We start from the raw sequence: 26,186 nt of genomic DNA, 5'->3' as shown, positions 1-26,186 counted from the left end.
TCCCTGGGATGGGGCTGCTCTCTAACATCCCTAATTTCGACCACGATTTTTTGATGCGGAAAAAGGGAGCGGGTTCTTTTGGACGGTACTTTGCCTAATTCTGGTTGGAAGTTTTCTGTTGCCTGAACTCTTTAATCTATCTCAGAGTAGGATACTGAAATGTTTTACTAGAACAGACCAAGCCAGCACACTTCCCCCTAGCAAGAGATTTTCATGGGCCCAAATGATATTTTTTGGGGGGGGAGGGGGATTTCATTTCTGTGGAATTTGGGCTTTTCCTTCCCAACCGGATTGATTTGTTTCAAAAAGTCAGAATCGACCATGGAACAGCAACTCCAGCTCCCAACCAGCTCTCGTGACCACCCTCAATTTCTCTCCTCCTTTGCCTGTACTCAACCAAGCCGGAGTTGCTTAAGGGAGAAGAAACGCTCTGGGTGTGCGAGCCTCCGCCAGGCAGAAGCGGGGCCTGGCCGACGAGCCAGTGCTCTGTTCAACTCTGACAGGTCTGGCCCAGCCTCCGTGCAAGGAGCAGACACTGGGCAAGACGGACCGTTGGCCTCGCTCCCCCAAGGGAAGAGGCAGCTCGGCGCAGGGAAAGTTCTCTCAGGAACGTGCACCAACCACATTTGCCTTTGGTGCCAGCTTGGCTCCCCTCAGCTGCGAGAATATTCAACTCTTTAGCCCAGGGTGGAGAACTCTCTTCAGCCAGAGGCCCCGGACCCAAAGGAAAATCAGCCAGGGGCCACACAAACAAAACCCAAACCCCTCGCTCCTCCCAAGGGGAGAAGAACCCTGCCCCTGCCACCACTCAAACTTAACTCAGCACGCACCTCTGAGGAAACGAGGCTCAGGGCCTCCCCCTCAGCGGAGAAGCAGGCGCTCACACTCCAGCCCCACCTTGGGAGGGGACGGGGGGCTCGTGCATTTGTGGGCTCTGCCCCAACTCTTACACTCACCAGAGGGTCCAATGAGACCGTGGTAGGGACTGAAGCCATCACCCGCTCGGCTCGGGAGGAGCCCGGGCCAGCCCAGGCAGCCGGCCGGCTGAGGAACGCTTGCAGAGCCGCACCTGACAGCCAAACATGGGCACCGCTTTGAGCTGCCTTGGCCAAGCAGCACGGAGGACGCCGGCGGGCCCACGGCTGCCAGCCCTTTAACTTCCCTTCAGGGATGCCGCAGAGGCAGGATTCTCAACATGCCTGAGGCTCAAGGGCACAAGCTGCCGGGAGCCAAAGAACGCCAGCCCGGTCGACTCCCCCGGGGGTGGGGCAGGGGCTGGCAGGCCGCACGGTGTCTGGAGAAAAAAGCCATTCCCGCCGCAGAGAGCGATGCCCGAGAGGTTTATTTGGAAACGGTCAATCTCGGTCGAGTTCACATAGAAAATAAATCTCATTAAAACCACGTTGGTCTGCTTGAAACGGAGACAAGCGTGGGGAGAGGGAACATAAAAGTAACACTGCGAAGGGAACGGGGGGGCGGTCACATGGGCAGCGAGGCGGGGGTGGCTCTGATCTGCTTCCTGTTGTCAGGAATGTTAGTCCCAAAAGAAACCAAAATCCAAGGTAGGAGAGAGGAATGCGCAGCAGGAAGGTGTTTCTTCTGGCCGGGTCCTGGTGCGGCTGCATTTAGGGGAGGGGTCCCCTCAGGGGGCCACGAGGCGGCACCGGGGGTCTCTGGGCAGGACGAGGCGGCAGAGGCACGCGCTGGTAGCCGTAGGGCGGCGGGCGGGGCGGGCCGCTGTAGCCGTGGGGAGGCATCAGTGGAGGCGGCCCGCGCATGCCGTGGTGGGGCATGGGGCCCGGGTGACCTGCAGGGACAGACGTAGCGACATGAGGCCCCCGCTGAAGAGGGGCTCTTGCGGGAGAGATTTCAGGCCCCGTGGGCCCCAAAGGGATTTTCAAGCCAAGAGGCTGCTCAGAGCCAGGATCCTCGGCCAGTGAGTCTGGCGGGGCAGCAACTGGGGCCCTCCCCTCCCCCAGAGCAGGGCGCAGGTGTCGGGGGAGCCAACTGGTCATGGAAAGGAGGCGGCTCGGGGCAAAGCAGGCGCCATGCCAGCCTGGACAAACTGGACAGCCGCCCCCGACAGCCAGCAGGCCGGTCAACCCGACAGACTGTAACCGGTTAACGTTTTGAGGGAGAATCGCCAAGGAAACGTGTGTCCCCCGACCGCGAGGGAAGGCAGGCAGACGACGCGTCCCCCGACCGCGAGGGAAGGCAGGCAGACGACGCGTCCCCCGACCGCGAGGGAAGGCAGGCAGACGACGCGTCCCCCGACCGCGAGGGAAGGCAGGCAGACGACGCGTCCCCCGACCGCGAGGGAAGGCAGGCAGACGACGCGTCCCCCGACCGCGAGGGAAGGCAGGCAGACGACGCGTCCCCCGACCGCGAGGGAAGGCAGGCAGACGACGCGTCCCCCGACCGCGAGGGAAGGCAGGCAGACGACGCGTCCCCCGACCGCGAGGGAAGGCAGGCAGAAGACGTGTCCCCCGACCGCGAGGGAAGGCAGGCAGACGACGTGAGCGGCTGCCAAGGACACACGAGGCAGCAGCAGAGCCAGGAGTCCTGACCCCCAGCCCCTGATCCTGCCCCAAGGCTGTGACATCACCAGGCACCATTTCAGGCCTCAGTACCACCCCCTCCCCCGCCCCCTATAGCTCAAAGCTGCCCCAGGCCTGCGCTGGCATTAGCCCCTTGACTGCAGACGGTGCCCGCTCTGGCACACGACACTCCATCTCGCAGGCTTCCACTTACCCATGGGGGACCCAAAATGGGGCCCTCTGGGCGGCATGCCCAAGGGGGGTGGTCCGGGGTGGGGCATGCCATGGGGCGGGCGGGGCGGGGGCGGGCCTCCTGCCCCTGGTGGCCCCGGGTGATGATGCTGGCCCATCCCGGGCGGTCCGTGATGCACCTGCATGGGTGACATCCCTAGGGAAAAGCACAAGACGTTTTTTAGACCCGCTCCCACTTTCACAGCAACAGATTAGGAGCCAAGTTGTGACACACGAGCAGGATCTCAGTGACCTGGGGGCAGCCAGGGCTTGGACAACAGAACTAGGGCTCACCCAATGAAATGAAGAGGAAGCAGGTTTAAAACAAACCAAAGGAAGATTTTCTCCATGCAATGCATAGTCAACCTGTGGAACTCCTCGCCAGAGGATGGTGCGAAGGCCAGGACTTTCACAGGGTTCAAAAAAGAACAGGGTTATTCATGGAGGCTAGGTCTATCCATGGCTATTAGCCAGGGTGGGCAAGGGCGGTGTCCCGAGCCTCTACCACAAGCTGGGAATGGGTGACCGGGGACGGATCACTCAATTCCCTGATCTGTTCACTCCCTCTGGGGGTATGTGGCACTGGCCACTGCTGGAAGACAGGGCTAGATGGACCTTTGGCTCCGCTCCGGGCTCTGTCATGGAGAGGAGGGAGGCTTTCCACGCTGCCTTTGCCCCCTGCAAAATTTCTCCGGTCCTATTGGCTGGAAACTAGCTAAGGAGAGCTCAGAGATTTTGCTGGCGGGGGTCAGAGGGAAGCATGCAAAGACTCCTGCCACTCTCCCCAGCCGTCCAGAGCAGAGAGCAGCTGGCTTTTTAAAACGTGAGCTGCTTTCTACCTAAGGGTTCCGACAAGGCAGCCGTGGGCCGGATCCCTGCTCTATACACTAGCGGCTGTGCCGGAACGGGCCAGGGTCGCTTTTCAGTCTGAACACCGAAGCCGTTTTCCTTTGACGGGACAAAGATTTTACGCCAGGTTTGGTCTTTTGGTTTTTTTTTTTTAATTAAAAATTCCATGTTAGCCCCAATCCTGCAAACACTTGAGCGTGCGCGTAGGTTTAAAGCGGCCCCAATGGAGTCAACAGAACTATTCCAGGGAGGAAGTTAGGCGCCTGCTTAAACGCTTGCAGAACCAGAGCCTTCATTTTTAACATCTGGGCGGGTCATTTTGTAAACCCCCTTCTACCAGTGCTGGTGATGGCATAACAAAGAGCATTTCTAATTCAGGCCATAGGTTTGAATGTAAAGTTGCAATTGCATAAACTGATAACGCCTCGGCTTGGTTTAAGTCACTGATTTCACTCTGTCACTTTCAAGTGATCTAGAAACAACGATCTATGATAAATCACGCTGGTTTAAATCGCTTCCCCCGGGTTTCGATATCTGTCTGGTCCCCACTCTAGAACAAGGCAGGGCGGCATTCAGAAGAACAGACCGCAGAGAGCGCATAAGCATCTTTAGTACTTACCTGGTACATAGCATTAGAGCTCACAGCAGAGATCAGCCCATTTTACGGAGAGAGAAACTGAGGCACTGAGTAGGGCCATTACAAGATCACCCAACAGGAGAGCCAGGAATAGCCCTCCCCGTTTGCCCAAATCCCAGGCCAGTGCTCCGGGCACTAGGCCACATGACTCTCCAATGCTTACCTGGATGATGCATCCCGCCAGGTGCGAAAGGATGTGGGTGAGGAGGGTGCCCGCCACTGGGACTGCCCCCTGTAGGGGGACCCGGGGCACCTGCACCGGGTGGCATGGGCGGAGGTGGCATGGCAGGCGGCATTCCTGGGGGCATTGCTCCAGGCGGCGGCACCGGCGGAGGAAACGACCCTGGGGGCGGGAGGCCTGAAAACGAAAAGTCAGCGAGGAAGAGGTCAGCACCAACAAGCCACGGGGGCGGGGGGACTAGAACGCACTAGCGGCCCTAACGAGGAGCCACACGGTCCCCCGGCACATGAAGCCAAGGTTCTCCACAGCTTTCTGCCCCGAGGTCTCTAAATAACCCGGCCACGCCCTGCGTGGACAGTCACGCCCCTCACGTCAGACAGGGAAGCTGCAGCCAGACGGGGCCAGGCAGCCAGTCAGGGAGATAAGACCAGGGAGTCCCCACGCTCCTCCCCGCTCCAGCTGGCACGCCTGCTCCCTGCAGACCGCCTGAGTAGGTCAGAGAGCGGAAGCCCCCGGGACTCATGGCCGCCTTTCCTCTCGCCCGTGGCGGGGAGAGCTGCCACCAGCCGGCAGGCGCCCCACGGAAACAGTTCACGGGGTGGCAGCAGTTTGCAGCTGTGCAGATCAGTCATGAATGCAGACTAGAGCGCCCCCTGCCAGTCGCCCGCACACTCTGCAGCACAGCGCCCCCTAGATGTCAGATGAAGGATCCCTCTAGTCCAGCGGTGGGGAATCTACGGAGCTGGCCCACCGTTTGCCTTGATCTAGCCCGCGAGGCTGGATTCCTCCAGCCGCTCCGAGCCAGAGCTGGTGTTCCAGACACGTGGGCGGAGGGCGGCCGGCGGCCGTGGGTGTCAAGCTGCTCCAGGGATCAATCAAAGCAAGCCTTGGGCTCTGCCTGGCAGGGGAGGAAGCGGCTCCGCTCTCTGAAGGAAAATGCTCCCTGCAGGCACCAGCCCCCGTCGCTTCTACAGGCGGGAATCGCGGCCAATGGGAGCAGCCGGGAATCGCGGCCAATGGGAGCAGCCGGGAATCGCGGCCAATGGGAGCAGCCGGGAATCGCGGCCAATGGGAGCAGCCGGGGGAGGATGGATGGTGCCTGCAGGGAGCGCTTCCCTGCAAAGCGCACACAGCACACACACTCCTGTGCCCCTCCCCCAGAAGCTGCGCCAATTAGGTGCCAGGGACAGGACCGCGTAAAGGTGTGGGCGGTTAACGGCTGAGCCTGGGCTCCTCAGGAAACCTGCAGAGTTACCCGCAAACCCCTTCCCCCGCTGTGGGTAAACTGCTGAACATTGCAGCGGTTACACGTTTACCTCAACAAACCCATTTTCATCCCTGGGGCAGGAGCATCCCGTGCCTGTAGGAAGCGGAAAACTGCTCCAGGCCCCACCAGGGAACCAGGACCAGTAAGTGTCACCTGTTGAGAGTGATACTTAGGCTACGGCTACACTGCTGGGTTGGTTTGTTTTTTCAGAAGAAGACACGCAAATCACACTCGCATTTGCATATCTTCTTCCAGCTCTTTTCGCGGAAGAGGTTTTGCTGATGTAGCCCCGTGTAGACGGAGCCAAATGTTGGAAAAAACCCTCTTTTGCAAGACCCCTTGTTCCTCACAAATCAAGGTTTACAGGGTCTTGCGAAGGGGGGGGGGGATTTCTGACATTTGGCCGTGTCTACACGGGGCCAAATATCAGCAAAGCCTCTTCCACAAAAAGAACCGGGAGAAGATATGCAAATGCAAGCGCGATTTCCTATCTTCTACCTTACTGGCTAACCGGCTAACCTTCCACATCCCTAACCCTACCTCTCACCCCAGCCCCCTTCTGCACCTTCCTCCCATCCATACGCTACACCCCACTGCTACACTCTTCCTCCTGCCCAGGCTCTGCATCCTCATTCCCAGCCTGCTCCCGCCTCCACACTGAACCCCTCATTTTTGGCCCCAACCCCGAGCTTCGAAATCCACTTGTCTCACTCCCCCATGGGGCTGGGGAGTACCCACCCCCCCCGCTTCTAAGTTGAGGGCCACATCTGAGAAGGCTTTTCTCTCCTTCTCACTTGGGGGCCAGGTCGCTGAAGGTCTCGGTTTGCTTGGTTTTTTTGCTTCTCATTTGTGTGCTGCCCCTCGACTGATTTTTCTATGGGTCCGTGGCCCCCGACCCAAAAAGGGTTCCCCAGCCCTGCTCTTGCCTTTGGAAACCTGCAGCCAGAGCTCCCTACAAGCACCAAGAGCGCTGCCCAGAAGGTGCTCACCTGCAGGGTTCACTCCGGGCCCCAAGGACGTGACGACAGGAGTCGGCACCGACGGAGGAGGAGGGGCATCTGCAAACAGCTGATGGGGCCGGTCTGCCTGCGAGAGGGGGTTCTGGGCGGCTAGCAGCCGCTCCGCAGCGGAGCCGTGCCGCTCGCCTTTGGAATCCTTCTTGAAGGCGTAAGAAACGGTGATGGGCCTGTTGCACAGGTACTGTCCGTTCATGGCCTCGATGGCTGCGTCGGAGGCATCAAAGCTGGCGAAATTGATGAACGCGTAGCCCTTGGAGTTGCCCGTGTCGGGGTCCCGCATGATCTTGGGGGTCTGCAGGATGACCCCGAAGGCGCTGAAGGTGTCGTACAGCAGCTTCTCGTCGATCTCCGGGTCCAGGTTGCCGATGAAGATGTTGGCCCCCACGTCCAGGTTCTTGTTGTGGGCGGAGGCTTTGTTCACGCGGATTGGCTTCCCATACAGCTTGATCATGTTCATGATTTTAATGGCGTAATCGGCATCTTCCTCGCTGAGGAATTCCACGAACCCATAGCCTGAAACACACCCCCCCACAACAGAGCCCTTTACTGCCAGGCACACTCCAGCCTCCCACTCCATCCCCTTGCTTGATCTCAGGCCTCCTTTGTTTCTTCACTGTGGACGCAAGAGTCTTCTCCTCTACAGCTCTCCCTGAAATAATCTCTCTCCTCAATCATCTACAACTGGCTGGAATGACGGAGGAGGCCAACTGTCCCCCTGCAGACAGAACTCTCACTGCGTCATCTAGTGTCCGGAACCACCTCGGTCTACGTCTCCACTCCGTTGCAATTCAGATCATCTTTCTCCCTCACCTGCATCTATTGATTTCTCGTGCCCTTGGCCTCTGAAGCCTGATCTAGCCATGAAGTAGCACCGATCTAAAGGTGCCATTTTGCAACTGATTTATTTAAACTAGTGCAGCTGCACGCGTGAACACTCATCAAGTTCAATTGATGAACCGGGTTTAACACCCATAGCTCACAGCTGCAAGCTAAAGATTTAAACGGCTCTGAGTCTCCAAAGAGGGATCTGTACCAGTTTCACTACTGGCTGGCCTACACTTCGGAAGTTTTTCTAGCATTGCTATGTTGCCTGGGAGTGTGAAATAATCACATGCCGACATGGCAAAGCTGGGTCAGCAAAGATCTACATGTACATATGATACCAGCAAGTCCTTTAGTTGCTATAACTTATTCTATGTAGGGAACTACAAAATTCTGTTATATGCAGTCTCTCCCACTGGGAGAGTTTGCCAGCAAAGCTGCTCCAGCCTCTTTCAATTGTAGACAAGCCTCAAGTCTCCACTGAAACTGGGTTAAAAAGTAACGGAGCCCAGAACACGCGTCTACTCTTCAAAGTAACGCAACCGATTAGGAGGGCAACAAGAATGTGAGTAGGGATTTGGAAAAGGTCCGATATGAAGAGAGATTAAAAAGACTTGGACTTTTCATCTTAGAAGAGAGGAGACTAAGGGGGGATATGAGAGAGTTCTATAAAATTATGACTGGCCATGGAAAAAGTGAATAAGGAAAAGTTATTTACTTATTCCCACAATATAAGAACTAGGGATCACCAAATGAAATGAATAGGCAGCAGGTTTAAAACAAACAAAAGGAAGTTTTTCTTCACTCGGCACACAGTTAACCTGTGGAACTCCTTGCCAGAGGATGTGGTGAAAGCTAGGACTTTAACAGGGCTCAAAAAAGAGCTAGATGGATTCATGGAGGTTAGGTTCATCAATGGCTATTAGCCAGGAAGGGTAGAAATGGTATCCCTACCCTCTGTTTCTCTGGAGGTGGGTGACAGGGGAGGTATCACATGAAGATTACCTGTTGTAATCCCTTCCTCTGAGGCATCTGGTAGTGGCCACTGTCAGCAGACAGGACACTGGGCTAGATGGACCTTTGGGGTCTGACCCAGTATGGCCGTTCATATGTTTTTAACTGGAGTGAGACAATATGAAAATGAGATGTGGTCCGTGCTGTGTCCTAGAACCAGTGGCAACATACGCATGGAGTAAACTGAAACCCAGAAGAATGATTTAAATTATAAGCTCAGGCCTGGGGACGGGCTGGTCAGTGTTTGTACAGCACCAGGCACCACGAGGATTCGGATCTATGCGTTATTTTGCAGACACACATCTTTGAAAGGCCCCGACAGCGCCTTACCTTGATGTTGACCTGTGACTCGATCTTTGGGCATGTGAGTATTGACCACTGGTCCCGCCTGCAGGAAGAGTTCCCATAGCAGCGGCTCGCTGACCTTCTCGTCCAGGCCACCAACGTACACGGTAGCATCTTGAGAGGGGGAAGAGGAGACGGTTCTGGGTTACATGGCTCTGAAGAGGAATCTCGTTGCTATTTCAGAGGAGTTAGGAACTCCCCCCTCAGAAGAGAGGAGCTCTGTATCAAGCTTGAGCCCACTAAGTCAAAAGCAAAACTTGCCTCCACTTCAACAGCACAAGATTTGACCCCTAATGAAACACACTCCTCTGGAGTATTATACACCCAATAAGCCAGAGGATTAAAACCCGTGCTTGAAGTGCAGACATGCACCAAAGAGGTGCTAATCCCTAACTTTTAGCTAGTCCTTCAGTAGCTCTCACAGCACTTTGCAAAGGAGGTCAGCATCATCAGCCCCATAATACAGATGGGGAGACTGAGGCAGTGAGAAGAAGCAGCTCAAGATCACCCAACAGAGCCAAGAATAGAACTCAGGTGTCTCAAGGGCCAGGCCAGTGCTCTAGCCAGTAGGCTACACTGCCTCCCCTTGTTGCGTGCAAGGAAGCAACTCCCCTTAAATCACGTTTGTACAGTAACACCCTCAAACCATACCTAATGACACTGCTGACCATGATCCCCTCCCATTGCCAAGGCAACACAAAGTCGATACTTCAGATCAAACTAAAATCTCACCCCCCCCTCCCGCCCAGGTATTTATTTTATGGAGGAAACTGAGGCAGAGAGGAGGAGGGAAGATCTGCCCAGGGTTGCAGAGTGAGAACCCACAGCTCCCGCCACCCCCCACAAAAAACGAACTGACAGAAATCACATGCAAAGCAGAGGAACCGAATCTAGCGCCCCCACCCCTCTCACTTTTAGTGGGATGCGTGGCCCCCCCAAGCTAGGACACGCCCCATTCCCTCTGGCTTTTGGGGGGGGAGGTCGCCTCCCCCCAGCTGGGGCACAGCCCCATCCCCGCTCATTTTTGAGGAGAGGATCGAGACCCCCCCCCCCCCCGAGCTGGGACTCAGCCCCACCCCGCCCAGCTTTTCTGGTGGGGGGGGAGGGGCGGATCGGGCTCCCCTGCAGGCTCAGACCCAGCCCCCCCCCCCGCTTTTGGGGGGAGGTCCCAGCCCCCCCTCCAGCTGGGAGGGGAAGATTGGCCCCCCCCACTGGAACCCAGCCAGCACCAGGGGCAGGATCAGCCCCCCCCCGGGCTGTGGGAGCAGGACCCGCCCCCCCGGCTGGAACCCACCCCCCCCTTCTGGCTGTGGGGGCAGGATCGAGCCCAGCCCCTCGTGACGGGGGGGGGGGCGAGGGGGTCGGAAGCCGCCGCCATTTACCTTGGTTCCTCTCGGAGATGGGCCCCGCCGCCATCTCGAACGCGCTCCCGCCTCCCCCGCCGACTTCCGCCCTTTCACCCTCCCACTTCCGGCCACCGCGGCTGAAACGGGGCGGTGAACGTGGCGGCCATCTTGGACGAGGCCGGAAGTGGCCGGGGAGCCATGACGGCTAAGGGCGGAAGTCGGCCGGCAGGCCCCTAGGGGGGGCCATGTTCCCTTTGGGCGGAAGTGGCTCGCTGGGTCCCTTCTTCTTCATCCCAACCCTGCTCCCCCAGGGCTAGGACCCTTGTGGTGACGTGTCATGACGTAAAGTGCCACTAGCCGCTCCACGGCCCTCTGCACCCGTTGTAGGGGATGCCCCCTCCCCGCAGAGCACCCCCCTTGCTGGGGGGGGGCGCCTGCTGCTTGACCCCGCCCCCTGTTCCCAATGCAGGCACAGGGGGCGGGGCCTAGGGGTGCCAGATGATTTAACAAATACCCCCCCCCCCCCCCCAAAAAAAAAACCACCAGGAAAAAAATCTCTTGACCAAAGTTGAAAAAAAAAGGGGGTACTGCGCCTTTAAATGGCCCCACACTGCACCCCCACCCTCGCCCCCGCCCCACTTCCATCCAAAGGAAGCACCAGACATTTCACACGTCCGGTGCTGTCTGCTGCTTTTACTGAACAGGGGGCCCGAATAGCAGACAGTCCGGGCAAAAGCCGGACACCTGGCAACGCTGGGGGCCTGTGGGCACTGGGGCAGTTGTCTGGACTTCCCAAGGCCTCTAGTCCCAGCTGAGACGCATGAGAGAAAAACTAAACACCCAGCGGTAGAAGATCTGTGCCCCTCGCAGGGCCGGCCCGAGCCATTTTGGCACCCCAGGCCCGGGTGCGTGGCACCGCCCCAGAGCGCATGGCGCCTGTGTGGGCCCGCCCCAGTGCGCACGGTGCATGCGCTGTCCGGCCATGGCCACTGGCGCGCAGCCAGGGGCCCACGGCGTATGCGCTGCCTGGCCGTGCAGGGCCCCGTGGCCGTGGGGGGAAGGGCGCTGCTGGCCAGCGCCACGGGGATGTGGGGGGGAGCTGGGTGCACGGTGCCTGATGGCAGCTATAAGGGACGCTACACGCCCTGTACAACTGCCGTCAAGCGCCCTCCATCAGTTGGCGCCCGAGCAGCTGCCCGGCTCGCCCACCCCTTAGTCCGGCTCTGGCCCCTCGGCCCAGGCTCTGGGAGAGAGACGCACAGACCCAGCCTCCTTGGCTATGTCTACACTGGCACGATCTTACGCCAGAGCTATGCAAATGAGGCTAAGCATGGACTATCGCCAAGCCTCATTTGCCTATCTAATAAGCTGCCATTTTTGCAGAAGAGGCTCTTGCGCCAGAAGGAGCTGTCTACACTGCCCCTTCTTGCGCAAAAAAGCACTGCACAAGAGGGTTTTTCTTGCGCAAGAAGGGGCAGTGTAGACAGCTCCTTCTGGCGCAAGAGCCTCTTCCGCAAAATGGCAGCTCATTAGATAGGCAAATGAGGCTCGGCGATATTCCACGCTTAGCCTCATTTGCATTTCTCCGGTGCAAGATCGCACCAGTGTAGACATAGCCTTTGAGTGTGGGCTGGAGTCAGCTACGCCATGATGCTTTATTGTCCTGCAGAGCCCAACACAGCCGGTTATGTACTTCCTGCACTTTGATGGCGTGATTCCTTACACCTGTGGGGTGTCTGGCTTTTTAGGGGAAGGATCTGACTGCTTTTGGGGATGTAATGGCTTCCCCTGTTTTACCTAAGAAGGTCACTATCATTATTCCCATTGTGCATATGGGGAAACCGAGGCACACAGCAATGTGATTGGTAGAGGTGCAAATAGCCCCCCCGCCTCAGCCCAGCTGGACCACCCTGCTTTGGGTAAAGTGAGAGAGCCTCGAACAATGATTCGAGAAAATTAGATTCTATTCCTGGCTCAACAATCGGCTTGCAGGGTGACCGTAGGCAAGTCCCTGCCTCAATAGTGCCTCAGTTTCCTCATCTGTAAAATGGGGATCGTCGTCACCTCCTTTGTGAAATGCTTGGCGATCTACTGCTACAAAGCACCTTATAAGGGCTGATTAATTTGCAGTAGATGATCTGAACTCTTAAGTTACTAGATTTTAAAAGCACAAAAGGCCATTAGCTTAATCTAATCTGGCCTCCTTCAGAAGACAGAGAAGAGAATGTCACCCCATGATTCTGGTATCTGAGTTTAATTAGAGCATACAATTCAATGCACAGACCGCCACTCTGCATTTAAAAAATACTGAACTTTAATGAATCCTTAAATAGAAACATCACTACAAAAATATACAAAATAGAAAAAAAATGCCCTTATTTGGATTTCCACTTAACTCATGCCTCATGTCACAGGGAATGTGTGATCTGCTGAGTTATCCTAATTTTCTTCTGAAAATAGTACTATGTATATGTGCTGTTAGTGCTAAGATATACATATAAAAAATGAGCAAAACCCCCAAATTCTTAGAAAGGAATAACCAGCAGGAAAAGGAGCCACACAGGAGTGTGCAAAGGAAATCTCATCATCTTGAAAAGAAATGAGCCTGCTCTGAAGGAAGTGCTCTCTTTATGCTCCTCAGATAGGGGTGACAGTTCTTCCCCAGGCACTTGAAAGGTCTGAAGTTCTAGGATTCTCATGCCAACAATTCCAAACTTTGCAGACAACTGTACCAATTTCCTTTACCACAGCTGGACTGGACTCTCTGCATGCATGGGTGATGTCTATACTGCAATTCTAGGCGTGATTACTGCATGGCTCTGTCTAGACTGCATCCCTTTTCCGTAAAAGGGATGCAAATTAGACACATGGTAATTGCAAATGAAGCGGGGATTTAAATCCCCCCTTCATTTGCATAAACATGGCTGCTGCTTTTTTCCGGCTCGGAGCTTTGCGGGGAAAAAAGCGCCAGTCTAGACGGGGATCTTTCGGAAAATAAAGCCTTTTCTAAAAGATCCCTTATTTTAAGAGGGATAAGGGATCTTTTGGAAAAGGCTTTATTTTCCAAAAGATCCCTGTCTAGACTGGCGCTTTTTTCCAGCAAAGCTCCGAGCTGGAAAAAAGCAGCAGCCATGTTTATGCAAATGAAGTGGGGGGGATTTAAATCCCTGCTTCATTTGCAATTGCGATGTCTAATTTGCATCCCTTTTCCGGAAAAGGGATGCAGTCTAGACACAGCCCATGGGTTAGACATACCTGCACTTGCATGGCTAAATATTTCCGAGGTCATGTGGTGGCATGAGCTAGCAATGCAAGTACTTACCCAGATCTTGTGCAGCTTGCTCTGAAGCCAGTGTGCCTGTCCACTGCTACTTTTAGCAATGCCAGCACACCTCCCCATGCTATCTTGGATAACAGCGCAGCCCTACGCCTGTTCTAATCCACTCAGGAACTTGGCGGCTTCCAGTCCCTCTGGGTGTGGGTGTGAGAGAGAAACACACACAGGCTCCCACATAGACGTATCAGCCGGTTTTGTCATAAAACACTTGAGCTTAGACACTAAACCCATTTCCTGTGGGTTCCTAATTTGATAGCCAGGGCTTTTAAAAAAATATATAAAAAATTTAAACAAAACCATACATATGTACCCATAAGTCCAATATTGCCCCAAGAGAGTATATAATAAACGCCAATAAAAATAATCTGTTATGCCACATTGGACAGATATACAAAGCAGGCACTTGGCTCTCGGGGCAGAAAAGAAGTAGCATACAAGAACTGTGTAAACACCACCCATCTCCAGATACGCCGCTAATAAGCGGCATGAGGCCATCGGGCTACTGCCGTCGGGCATCTGTAGGTTCCTTAACGATGATTAAAGTCTCCCATCAAAGGGTTTCCTTCACTACCCTTGGCATGGGCCTGAATGCAATGCCTGCTGGAGCCAGGGGAAAAGTCTCCGATTGATGCTAATACTTGTGCCCAGCTGGTGAAATTGACTAATTGGATACGACTTCTGCAGCCTGGGGAGGGAGACGATTGGGTTCTGAATCCTGCTTTCCCCCTCCTCCCCTCAAGAAGGCTGCAGTATATGGAAGGCGTAGCGGATGACAAAGCTGTGATTCAGGCCTGGAGTTCCGCTTGCAAGCGCGGGTCCCTGAAAGGCGCAGCATTCAAGTTGCGATGCAGATTTAACGTACAAAGGGAACGGCAGCCCCAGTTTAAGGCCAGCAGCAGCCTGGGACGGGGCTGGCCGGCCTTTAGCTTTCGCTCCCCACCAAGCTCAAGAGAGATGCTAGCGGGATAGCTATGGACACTGAAGGCCTCCAGGATGGGTGCAACCCAAGCAAGCTGCTCCACACCCCCAAAACATCCACAGCGCCTCAGCCCTGGGCTAGAAGGAGCACGGGGAAAGGTGGGAATGAAATTCAGTCTCCCAGACCTGTTCATCCTTCACTGCACCAACCAAGAGGGGAGCCACGAAGCAGGAAAGGTGATGGTAGCTGGGGCACCCGGATGCTCATGTAACGGGGGTTTGTCTCTGAGGGAAGGATGGGTCAGTTGCAGCCAGTGGGTGGTAACAATTTAGGGGGACAACCGGACCTCGGTCTAACAGGATGGCAGCTATTAAAGGTTCCCTCCCCTCCACCCGTCACCCCCTCAGCTTGTGTCAGAAACTGGGAGACGCGGAGTGGTTTGGCCCAAAGGGCCGAGAGGAAATTTGCCTTCGCTCGGGGCAGGACAGAAGCTCCTGGGACCACACTTGGGAAATGCTTGTTCACAAGCGAAGTGCAACTACCGCCCGCCGGCACACCCGCAACTTCCCCGCTGCCTGGAGGACTGGTGGAGAGGGGCCTGGCTCCAGATCCCCCCCGCTCTCGTTCTCCGGGGGCTCTCCAGTGGAGACCGGAAGGCCCAGGCTTAGAAAACACGTGCACGGAACGCCCCCATCGCCGGGACGTGCCTCGCCACGTCAAAGACCAGCCCCATTCCACGTGCAGCCGACGGACTGGCCCTTACCCCGCCATGCAGACAGCGCTGTGCTGGCAGAAGAGCCTCTCCCTGCGGCACGGCCGTCACCTCCCGTGGAAACGGCCTTGCTAAGCCGACGGGACGGCTCTCCCCCGTCGGCTCGGAGCGTCAGAGAGCACTACAGACCGGCCCGGAGAAAGGAGCTCGTGCTGGGGGACCCTGGCTGCTCCCAGCAACCCACTGAGGAGGGGGTCCCCCCCTGCTCCCCCTTTTCCCTCCCCCCTTCTGAAAGAGATCCAGTTTTTTCCCCCTCATTTAAAAGGGTTGCTTGGAAAAGCCAGGCAGGGTGTTTATAGCTTTGCAGAGCTGCAACTGCATGACTGGAGATGGGAGGCCAGCAATAATCCAGAGGATGGGGCGGGAGCATGGAGAGTGGTCTCTTGAACCTCTCCGACCCACATGCTGCCCCTCTGACATGGCAGGATCTGCTTCCGGAGGTGGGAGGGGTCCCCGCCGCGTCAGTATTTGGCTGAAAGAGCATAGAGGAGCCGGGACCGCTGGACGGTGTTGCATCAGGGAAGCAAGGCGGGTGAAGGGGCGCGGAAGATCAGAGAGCAGAGACGCGACTCCAAACGCGCAGCAGTGCACACCCACGGCCCGGCACGTCCGCCCCCTCCTTACGGCTGGAGACAAACGTGCCCGCCCCCCGCCCGGCCGTAGCAAAACCCGACGTGATTGGCTTTGCCGAGCAGCACGCTGGATCGTTGGGTTCCCACCCAGAGCTGAGCCGCACCCCGGCCAAACACCCAGCATGAGCAGGCTGCGTGGGGGCTCTGGGCCCGGGAGCAGTGCGACAGGTAGCCCTTGGGAGTGAGCTGAGCATGCAGCACGCCTCGCTGGGTGCAAGCCCGGGAGGTGAACGGGGCTGCCCGGTTCCCTCTCTTGCTGCTGCAGAAGAAGAGGCAGCTTCGGTATCAGGGGAGACAGCAGGGTCCCGTTGAAGCTGTTCGCACCAGTCCCAGGCTGCCCATCCGCTGGCCCGGCGGACAGATCTCGTTCTGCCCGGGGTTCCCTCCCAGCTCCGCATGATGCTGCAGCAGGACAGGGAAGGGAGGGTCTGCACGTCCACCAGCGCCCCGGTCTGTCGCCGCGATGAGTCGCCCCGGGGGTGTGCTAGTCGCCCAGCCGCTGACGTAGCCGGCCCAGCTCCTCCGTGAGTTCAGCGAGCGTGGAGGCAAAGAGGCCGTGCTGCGGGGGAGAGGCGGAGACAGTCAGGGTGGCTCGGCGCTGGGGAAGGTCTGGCCGAGTCCTCACCGGGGGCCTGGCGTTAGCCGACACGCAGGCTCTGTGCACGAGCGGCGCACGCTGGCACCGGCGACCAGGCGGGGGAGAGACTCGGCGCCCCAGTGAAACACAAGTCGAGCACAAGGGTGTGGGAGACACGACTAACTTCCCTTCCCCCACAGCTCTGCGTCCTGACCCAACAGCCCCGGCTGTAACAACCCGGGCGGGTAACACAGCTCTGCTCGCGGCCCTGGCCTGTGTATACGTACGAACGGCCACACTGGCTCAGACCAAAGTCCATCTAGCCCAGTGTCCTGTCTGCTGACAGCGGCCCATGCCAGGTACCCCAGGAGGAGTGAACAGAACAGGGAATCGTGATCCGCCCCATCACCCATTCCTACCCAGCCTGGCTAATAAGCATCGATGGACCAAACCTCCATACAGTTATCGAATTCTTTTTTGGACTCCCATCAAGTCCTGGGCTTTACCATATCCTCTGGCGAGGAGTTCCACAGGTTGACTGTGCACTGGATGAAGAAAAACTTCCTTTTGTTTGTTTGCAACCTGCTCCCTATTCATTTCATTTGGTGATCCCTAGCTCATTATGGGGACAGGTAAATAACTTTTCCTTATTCACTGTTTCCACACCAGTCATGATTGTATAGACCTCTCTCCTATCCCCCCTTAGTTTCCTCTCTTCTAAGATGAAAAGTCCAAGTCTCTTTAATCTCTCTTCATATCGGACCAGTTCCAAATCCCTAATCACATTTTTGTTGCCCTTCTAATCCCCCCTCCCCTTAGTTTCCTCTTTTCTAAACTGAAAAGTCCAAGTCTTTTTAATCTCTCTTCATATGGGGCCTCGTCCGTACTTGGTGAAGATCCACCAACACCCCACTATCCCCACATACTCCCAGCTCAGCCAATGCCCCTCCAGCTGCAGGCCTTTCCCAAACAGACTAAAACCTACAGCTACCCTCTAACACCTGTGGCTGGGGAAAATTTTGCGGCTCGGAGTGAACGAGGCAGGACGAGCTGGAAGAGGGAGCAACTCAGCCGTTCGCTAATGGCCAGCGCATGCTTCCCGGAGGCTGAGTGGGGGAAGTCTGCTTCTAATCACAGTCTGGGGAAGGAAACTAAGGCTGTGTCTACACTACATGCCTCTGTCGGCAGAGGCATGTAGATTAGGGTTGTAGGCAAAGGTAAATGAAGCCGCAATTTAAATGATCGCGGCTTCATTTACATTTACATGGCTGCCGCGCTGAGCCGACAAACAGCTGATCAGCTGTTTGTTGGCTCGCCGCTAGTCTGGACGTTCCCCCTGTCGACATCAAAGCCCTTTGTTGGCAGCCCCGTTATTCCTCGTGGAATGAGGTTTACTGGGGCTGCCGACAAAGGGCTTTGATGTCGACAGGGGGAACGTCCAGACTAGCGGCGAGACTGATCAGCTGTTTGTCAGCTCAGCGTGGCAGCCACGTAAATGTAAATGAAGCCGCAATCATTTAAATCGCGGCTTCATTTACCTTTGCTGAATAAACAAATCTACATGCCTCTGCCGACAGAGGCATGTAGTGTAGACATACCCTCAGTGACAGGGCATCAGCAGAAGCTCATTAATGGGTCCCTCCTGCCAGGGGTTTCCACACAGGGCTCCTTACAGGGAGAGATGTTTGGGTAGTTTCGCCCCCATCCTCTCTGGAGCTTAAGCACCAGCCTTTACCCCGGGCCTAGCTCTGTTCTACAGGGACTCTCTCTATTATGTTTGTACAGCACCTACCAGGTACTAAATATGAGAATGTGATCTCCTGGGATCTATTGCCGCTGACTCACTTTACCCCGCTGCACCCGGCGGGGGGGGGGGGGGGGGTTAATACTGGCACCTACAAGGGATACAGTCTCTGCCTTACTATCCTAGGCCCGTCCCACTGCCCAGAATCGACAGAGAGGTCTTTTGCTATGAATCTATAGATTTAACCAGCACCGAAGTGTCTAACCCCACAGAACCACTAACGGATTCATCCTCACAACCTCCTGTGAAGCAAGGCAAAACGATCTCCATTTCCACGAGAGAGACACAGAAACTAGATGACTTGCCCAAGGTCACCCAGAGAGTCAGTGGCAGAGCTAGGACCAAAACCCAGGCTTCCCGAGTTGCAGGCCAGTGGTCTAGCCATTAGACTATCCCCCGCCCTACAGAGAATTATGAGGCACACAAAGACTCAGCTCAGAGCCTTCACCCCACAGCCCCGGTCTGCCAGCATTACCTGCACTTCCTGGCTCCCGCGCAGGTAGCACCTCCTCCAGAGCCGGATCAGGGGCCCCGCAGACGCAGGGAGCAGGAGCCCTTCAGGCTGAAAGGGGCAGCTGCTGGATTTGCGCCTCAAGGGCCGCTCCTGCTCGCCGAGGCTCTCTGAGGACTGAGCCCGTCGCCAGCCCTTTTTGGAAAGCGAGCCGTTCTTCCAGGGGAAGAGGTGGGTCTGCGGCGAGAGGGCCCCCTTGGTCCACAGGTACACGGCCCCATTCCTGGACAAAGCAGGTTCCAGCTGGAGAGAGAGAGGAGGGGGATGGGAGGGCCGGCAAGGGGGCGGGAGGGACCGAGGACAGTAAGACCCAGCTGTGAGATGGAGAACGTGCCTTAGCCACTGCAGGGTACTGGACGGCCTAGGAGGGGAGAGTGTGGACTGGGGGCTAGAGGGGAGGACTGGGCTTCCGGAGTCCTGGATCCTACTGCCAGCTCTGGGAGGGGAGCGCAGTCTAGCAGTCAGAGCCAGGGCAGAGCGGGGCGGGGCAGGGCACAGGACTCCTGGGTTCTATCACCAGCTCCACTAGTGACACAGAAAGAGTCAACTGAGGCTCTGAAAGGCGATGACCCAGCTGGGCTGACTCTTGCGGCACCATGGCGTGACCACTAGGCGACGCTCCCCGCTCACTCCTAGCGGGCCCCCCGGTGTTTGCAGCCTGGCGCACTCACCTTGTCGCCCCCTAGTGGGGCAGAGCTGCCGTTGGGAACGCTGGTGCTGTGCCCGGCATAGGCGGGATTCCTGAACCGCGCCCTCTGCTGGGGGGTGTAGCGCAGTGCCCAGTCCCAGAGGGTGGGCAAGCGGCAGCCCCCACCCTCCTTCGCCAGGCGGTCACCCTCCTGCAGGATCTCCAGGGATGGGGGTTCCCGCCAGCCGTTGACGGGCGCGTAGATCTGGTTGGAGGCCTGGTGCTGGGGGGCAGACGGAGAGCGTGAGGGGTGTCTCCAAAAGACGCAACGAGTGCACATCCATGTGCCTTCACCCGTCCCCCGCAGAGAAGCTGCGCCCCCTACCCCGCCGAGGCTGGGCCGGGGACAGGCCCCTTAAAGAGAATTTTATGCATGGAGGATCTCAAAGTGCTTCACAGAAGAGGGAGAGAATTGTAAGCCCTGTCCTATGGGGGGAGGGGGGGGGGAAACTGAGGCACAAACACACGCGTTGACTTGCCCGAGGTCAGGCAGTGAGCCAGGAATGGCAGGAATCTGCTTGCCCAGCCATCTGCTCTAACCACTAGGGTGTGCTTCCTCCCAGAGCTGGGAACAGAACCTAGGAGTCCTTCCCCCGCAGCTACTCTTGTAGGCCAGGCTTTGCTCTTCCAGCTAGGAACAGAGCCAAGGAGTGCTCACGCCCAGGCTTTGCACTAACCACTGTGCCAGACTGCCCCCTCCTCCGCCCACTGCAGGACAGTGCTAGGAGCAGTCTCACATTTCACTGTAGCTGGGAGGTTCCATGCTAGACTCACCCGATTCCTCCGATCTCTCTCCCACTGGCAGTTAAATAGGAAAGTGCTGAAGAAGGGGATGTAGCTACTGTCGTGAAGGGCCACCAGGTACGTCTCTGTGAACTCAAAGGCTGCTGGGAACTGTTGCAACAGCTGCCACGTGCAATCCAGAAAAAGCAGAAACACTGGCGACTAAGAGAGAGAGAGGAAAAAAAAAAATCACACCTCCCTGGGGGACAGCAAAATGCAGCCAACTCTGGGGTGGGACAGAGCAGATCCTGAAACAACCCACAGTAACGCTGCCGAGATTTACCCAGAAAGGAAATAATGTCAACACTGCGAGGGACCGGGGCAGCTTGAACAACCTGCCTGGAGATCTGAGCTCAGGCTCTGCCCCCACATGGGAGACACCATCTGGGCCCCCCATGTCTATAGCATCCAGGCACCTTGTCTCTCCAACGCGTTTTTCCTCTGGGATCTCCGTGAAGCAGGGTAGGTCCTTTATCGCACGAGGAACCGCGGTAGAGGAGGAGCCGATGGCAGAGTGGGAAAATGGACCCAGCTACCCAGAGCCCATCTCCCCCGAACGTTACCCAGCGATTCCTCCACCCAGCCCGTTGTCTGGCTGCTGATCTAATGCGTCTTTCAGCAAGAAGCCAAACAATCCGATTTAAAGGCTCCAAACAGCTGCTCCAACAGCTGTAACACAGGCAGGTCAGGACCAGTGTCATGCACAGACTGTCCAGCAGAGGCCCCTCCCCGAGCAATAGAACCAGAGTCCGGGGACTGTTCTAACACTGGTCCTGTTCCCAGCAAATAAGAACATAAGAACGGCCACACTGGGTCAGACCAAAGGTCCATCTAGCCCAGTATCCCGTCTGCCAACAGTGGCCAGCGCCAGGTGCCCTAGAAAGGGTGGATCGAAGACAATGATCAAGCGATTTGTCTCCTGCCATCCATCTCCAGCTTTTGATAAACAGAGGCCAGGGGCACCGTTCTGACCCCCTGGCTAATAGTTTTTTATGGACCTAACCTCCATGAATTTCTCTAGCTCTTTTTAAGCTCTGTTCTAGTCCTAGCCTTCACAGCCTCCTCTGGCAAGGAGTTCCACAGGTTGACTGTGCGCTCTGTGAAGAAGAACTTTCTTTTATTAGTTGTAAACCTGCTACCCATTCATTTCATTTGGTGCCCTCTAGTTCTTCTATTATGAGAACGAATACAGAACTTTTCTTTATTCGCCCTCTCCACACCACTCATGATTTTAAATACCTCTATCATATCCCTCCCTCAGTCTCCTCTTTTCTAAGGTGGAAAGTCTCTTTAGGGACCCGTTCCAAACCCCTAATCATTTTAGTTGCCCTTTTCTGAACCTTTTCTAATGCCAAGAGATCTTTTTTGAGGTGAGGAGACCACATCTGTACACAGTATTCGAGATGTGGGCGTACCCATTGCACAAAGCCCAGAGGGGTCACTTGGGTTTGGGCTTCTTTGGTTCTGACTCCGATCCCCACCGAGCCACCCGCGAACCTTCCCAGCTACTGGGCCGCCCACTAATTGCTCCCCCTTTGCCTCTCCCCACACCCAGCCAGAGCCGTCCTTACCCATACGCAGAACATGCTGCTGCGTAGGGTGCCTGAAAATTTGGGGCACCGCTGGGTCTTAATGTCCACCCTCCTGCCTCTTCCTAATGAATCTGGTGGACTAAGGTGCCAAAGGACGACTCCTCGTTTTTGCAGGTACAGACTAACAGGGCTCCTTCTTTGCTTCCGCCGGAGAAGGTCGAGTTAACCGACAAGTGACAAAGCCTGCCAGAGCGAACGGCAGCACATCCGACCTGCCAACCCAGGGACGTGAAAGAGCCACTCAGCTGCCTTTTCCCAACCCCCGGAATGCAGGGTCTGTTTCGGAACCGAGTGCGAGAGTCGCCAGAGCCTCAGTTTACAATTGGCATTCAAAAATCTCTCGCTAGCGTGTTGCTGGAGATTACGCAATCACGGCTCTAAAAACCATCGTCCTTCCCCCGGCTGCTGTGGGGCATTGGGGCAGTGATTTAACAGCACTGCCTACGGTCCCATCAACCCCAAGGACGGCCCTGCCTCACCCCGTAATCCCAGCTCTGCCCCCATAACTGCTTTCCACAGGAGTGGCAGCAAAGTGCAGTCCGGAGCCCAGGGTGCTGAGGGTGTGGGTCGGAGCAGGGCCCGGGCAGCTTGGATCCAAGCCTCTTTCTGTGCCTGGAGCCCCACTGCAGCCTTGGGAAAGTGACTGTCCGTTCAGGAAATCCTCTTGGCTTCCAATCAGCCATGCTCAGAGGCAGCTGACATCACATAGGCCAGGCTGGTGGAACTCCCCCCTCGTACTCAAGCGCCTCTCTCTGGCCAACGCAGCCCAGCATCACGCCGGAGCCACGTGTGCACCGAGCCTCACCTCCTCGCGGTCGCTGTCCCGGAAGAGATTGAGGCGTTGGAGGAAGGGGTGTCCTGCCACCACCCACTCCTTCTGCAGCAGGCTCTGGAAGCCAGCCTGGGTGCGGGCATGCGGATCCGACAGGATCTGGACCAGGGAGGCCAGCAGGCAGTTCAGATCCCGGTCTTCGGACTCTGGAAGGATACAGACACTGAGGGACTAGAGCAGCGTTGCGTAAACTTTTTAAGACCAAGGAACACCAAGCAATAATTTGTTTTTATGAGGAACACCAAGGGTTTTTTGCTGAGCCCAAAAAAGGTCGGGATGGGGGGAGGTTATTGAGAAAAAGGGTCAGGGGAAAGTTATTGAGGGGGAAAAAAAAAAAAAAGTTGCTTGCCCTTTTAAGGGCGGCCATTTTGAACTGTTGTTCTCCGCAGCACACCGGTGTGCCGTGGAACACAGTTTAAGAAACACCAGACTAGAGCAAGGGGAGGGCTGGGTCTCCGCTGGCCGCAGACCTCTGCAGCGGTCAGGGAAGAGGCTGAATGACCATAGCTCTTGGGATAGACCTGGAGGCCCCAACGTCGGAGCCAGCCGGCCAGCCTGCCGGCCAGCACGGACCTTGGGACTCAGGCATCCCAAAGTGCCCGTAGGCAGCGGGAACCAGGGGTACATAGGGTTTCCCGGGGATCTCCTGGGTCAGATATATGCCCAATAATTCACCCAAGGTGACGTGTCTACCAAGAGCCAGCAGCTCGCTGGTCTTGGCCGCCGTGGCAAAATGGATGGAGAATATTTAGGGAGTGAAGAACATACGTTTTCAGACTCCTAAGTCTTGGATTAAAGGTGGGTCACCAGGAGGTAACAGACCTACCCCCTGCCAGGCCGTTTGGCTATTGTGCGTTGTAGGCCTCCCCCTCTAGAGCGATTTGCATATCGAGCTAGCAGAGAAGGGAGCGGCTGAAACGTACAAGAAAGGAAATTTACCAGAGAAGCAAACGGCAGGGGGAGGGGAAGCGTCCTGCTTTGAATAAAGACAAAGGGTGCGACTGGCATATTTAGGGGTAGGGGGGCAAAGAAACAGCGCGGGATCCTTCACCTGGGCGCCAAGCTGAGCTCACCCTGGGGTGAGCCCGGCACCAGGAAACAGGAGAGACCCCTGGTCAGTCAGGCGAGCGCTAGAACGGGGGCGGGGAACCTCTTTTGGCTCAGGGGCTGCAACCCCCCCAAACTAAACCCTCACTGAGGTGGCCCCCGACTGAGAAGGAGAAAGGCCCGCCCCACATTCCCCTCCCACACCGGAGCCAACGGGAGGGCAGCGTGTGGAGCCCTGTGACACCTCGGAGCCGGGCCGGCTGCTTCTGGGGCGCAGCGCAGTCCGGGGGCCAGGCCAGGCAGGGAGCTGCCTTAGCCCCCCACTGCTCACCTGATCCCCCTGCAGCCAGAGCCTCAGGGCCCGACATCCCACCCCTCGGTGCTGGGGCGTGGCTCGTGCTTGGCAGCCCACTGAGCGAGGGGAGGGACGTGCCTGCGTTGCCCGGGGGTGGCGGAGTGGGGAAGCCGACCCCGACCCCTGGCAGGGGACAAGTGATTCCCCCAGGACGGTACCAGAGCCAGCTCACCCCAGCTCCTGGGCTCAGCCCACGCCGGGCCCAGGGAGGGTGCCACTTACTCTACCTTGCAGGACAACGGAGCAGGACCTCTCTGCGAGCAGGACGGCCACCTCGCTCGCTTTCCTCACGCAAGCCCTGCAAGGAGGGGGGGGGAGGGCGTTACCGGAGATGAAGCCCCTGCAGCCCAAGTGACATGCAATTCATCCAGCCAGATACGCCCCTCGTCCCCGAGAAAGGGCGGCGGGCCAGCCCCGTCCACAGGCACCGGTGTCTCCGGGGGGTGGCTCTCACCTGACGTGATCCAGCCAGCGTGTCCCCTCCAGGGCAGAGAGCCACTTCTCGTCGGCCACGGCCACGGCGGAGTCTGGAAGGAAGCCGCAATGGCTGCGGTGAGGTTAATCTGGCCTCCGTCGGCGCCGCCCGCCGGGGAGGGAGCGAACTGTCACGCCCAGACGGGGGACCCGAAGCCCAAGGGAGACCGAGTGGCTTGACCCAGGTCAGACAGGGAGTCTGTGGCAGAGAGGCGACCAGAACCCAGATCTCCCAAGGCCCAGCAAGAGCCTGAACGTCCTTCCTTCGGGGCTGCCCTTCCTGCGGCAGGTCAGGAAGCGTCCCAGAGGGCGAGGAAGGAAGAGACCGTCCAGGCCCAGCAGTCCCATAGCCAATGCAGAACGGTGCTGGCTTTAGCCAGGCCTGTTTCATGCAGCATGGGCTTGCTTGGATCAAACAGCCAGCTGCTTCTGGGAGGAGAGAGCTGGCCTGGGTTTACGGCCCCAGCCTAGGGCGCAGAAGGGCTAGGCCAGTGGTCACCAATCCATTGATCGGGCTCTACTGGGAGATCTTGGAGCCTCTGACGGGGGATCCTGACTGATTTGGCCAAGAGGTTGTCGAGTGCCGGCACGTCAGCCGCCCCTTCCCCCTACTGCCCTCTGCCTTGGAGCTGTCTCCCCCCCACCCCTGGGAGCTGCCCGCTTGCTGTGCAGGGCAGGGAGGGAGAAGAGGGACACGGATGTCAAGGTGCCCCCCTTCCCACCTTGTAGCCTATCCCCATAGAGCAGAGAGGGGACACAGCAGGACTTGGGATGGAGTTTGCTGGCTGCTTTGGGGAGTGGTGCAGGGCTGAGCCTGCCTGAGCCCCACTGCCCTGCCACCCAGGGGCCACCTGAGATAAGCAGTGCCCGGCGAGAGCTAGCGCTGCATCCCTGCCCCAGTCACGAACCCCCCTGCTGCGCCTCAAGCGCCTGTCCTCGACCCGAGCCCCCTAGTCCCAAACTCCCTTCCAGAACTTATGCCCAGAACCCCCTCCGGCACCCCAACTCCCTGCCACAGGCTCAGCTCAGAGCCCCACTCACACTCCAAATCCCCTAACCCAAGAGCAGAGCCTGTGCCCCCCAACCTTCTTGCCCTGCTTGGTGAAAGGGAGGGAGGATGGAGTGAGCAGGGGCGGGGCCTCGGAGGAGGGGCACAAAGGAGGCGGGGCCAGGGTGTTTGGGTTTGAGATAGATCTTGGATTGCACTTAAATTCAAGTGGTGTGGAGAGGGCGAATAAAGACTTTTTTTTATTAGTTCCCATAATAGAAGAACTAGAGGACAGCAAATGACGTTAATGGGTAGCAGGTTTAAAACTAATAAAAGAAAGTTCTTCACACAGTGCGCAGTCAACCTGTGGAACTCCTTGCCAGAGGAGGCTGTGAAGGCTAGGACTAGAACAGAGTTTAAAGAGAAGCTAGATAATTTCATGGAGGTTAGGCCCATAAAAGGCTATTAGCCAGGGGATAGAAATGGTGTCCCTGGCCTCTGTTTGTCAGAGGCTGAAGAAGGATGGCAGGAGACAAATCGCTTGATTTGTGCTGGCCGCTGTCGGCAGACAGGATACTGGGCTACATGGACCTTTGGTCTGACCCAGTACGGCCGTTCTTATGTTCT

The 26,186-nt window shown here is 56.9% G+C and overlaps 2 protein-coding genes across 6 annotated transcripts in view; both read right to left on the bottom strand.

The window, feature by feature from the left end:
- Window positions 1–1,325: 1,325 nt before the first annotated feature.
- Window positions 1,326–10,438, bottom strand: SF3B4 (splicing factor 3b subunit 4). The gene is made up of 6 exons (XM_075907129.2): window positions 10,285–10,438; window positions 8,888–9,016; window positions 6,692–7,234; window positions 4,418–4,612; window positions 2,752–2,925; window positions 1,326–1,807 (listed from the first exon to the last, which is right to left on the bottom strand). Exons 1-6 carry the CDS (start codon window positions 10,316–10,318, stop codon window positions 1,626–1,628), a joined length of 1,257 nt encoding a protein of 418 aa, XP_075763244.1. The 5' UTR covers window positions 10,319–10,438; the 3' UTR covers window positions 1,326–1,625.
- Window positions 10,439–13,415: 2,977 nt separating this feature from the next.
- Window positions 13,416–26,186, bottom strand: part of MTMR11 (myotubularin related protein 11) — a 36,178-nt gene continuing 23,407 nt past the window's right edge. For all 5 annotated transcript variants that reach the window (XM_075906984.2, XM_075906986.2, XM_075906988.2 and 2 more), the window contains 7 exons: window positions 24,552–24,624; window positions 24,325–24,395; window positions 22,669–22,841; window positions 20,263–20,433; window positions 19,472–19,711; window positions 18,765–19,043; window positions 13,416–16,467 (listed from right to left, as the gene is read on the bottom strand). In XM_075906984.2, coding sequence (XP_075763099.2) covers window positions 16,393–16,467; window positions 18,765–19,043; window positions 19,472–19,711; window positions 20,263–20,433; window positions 22,669–22,841; window positions 24,325–24,395; window positions 24,552–24,624 — 1,082 coding nt within the window. In that variant the 3' untranslated portion in view covers window positions 13,416–16,392. The remainder of the gene's footprint in view (window positions 16,468–18,764; window positions 19,044–19,471; window positions 19,712–20,262; window positions 20,434–22,668; window positions 22,842–24,324; window positions 24,396–24,551; window positions 24,625–26,186) is intronic.

The sequence above is a fragment of the Pelodiscus sinensis genome, chromosome 22, assembly GCF_052426305.1.
Source record: "Pelodiscus sinensis isolate ZL-2025 chromosome 22, ASM5242630v1, whole genome shotgun sequence".
Lineage (NCBI taxonomy): Eukaryota > Metazoa > Chordata > Testudines > Trionychidae > Pelodiscus > Pelodiscus sinensis.
The sequence above is the reverse complement of the archived record's forward strand: the minus strand, read 5'-3'. Positions and strand labels throughout refer to the sequence as shown.

Coding starts and splice junctions, on each gene's coding strand:
- SF3B4 (XM_075907129.2), bottom strand. CDS start 10,318: ATGGCGGCGGGGCCCATCTCCGAGAGGAACCAAG. Junction 9,017..10,284: donor CATCTCCGAGAGGAACCAAG/GTAAATGGCGGC, acceptor CCCCCTCTCAAG/ATGCTACCGTGTACGTTGGT. Junction 7,235..8,887: donor AGTCACAGGTCAACATCAAG/GTAAGGCGCTGT, acceptor GGTGTGTTTCAG/GCTATGGGTTCGTGGAATTC.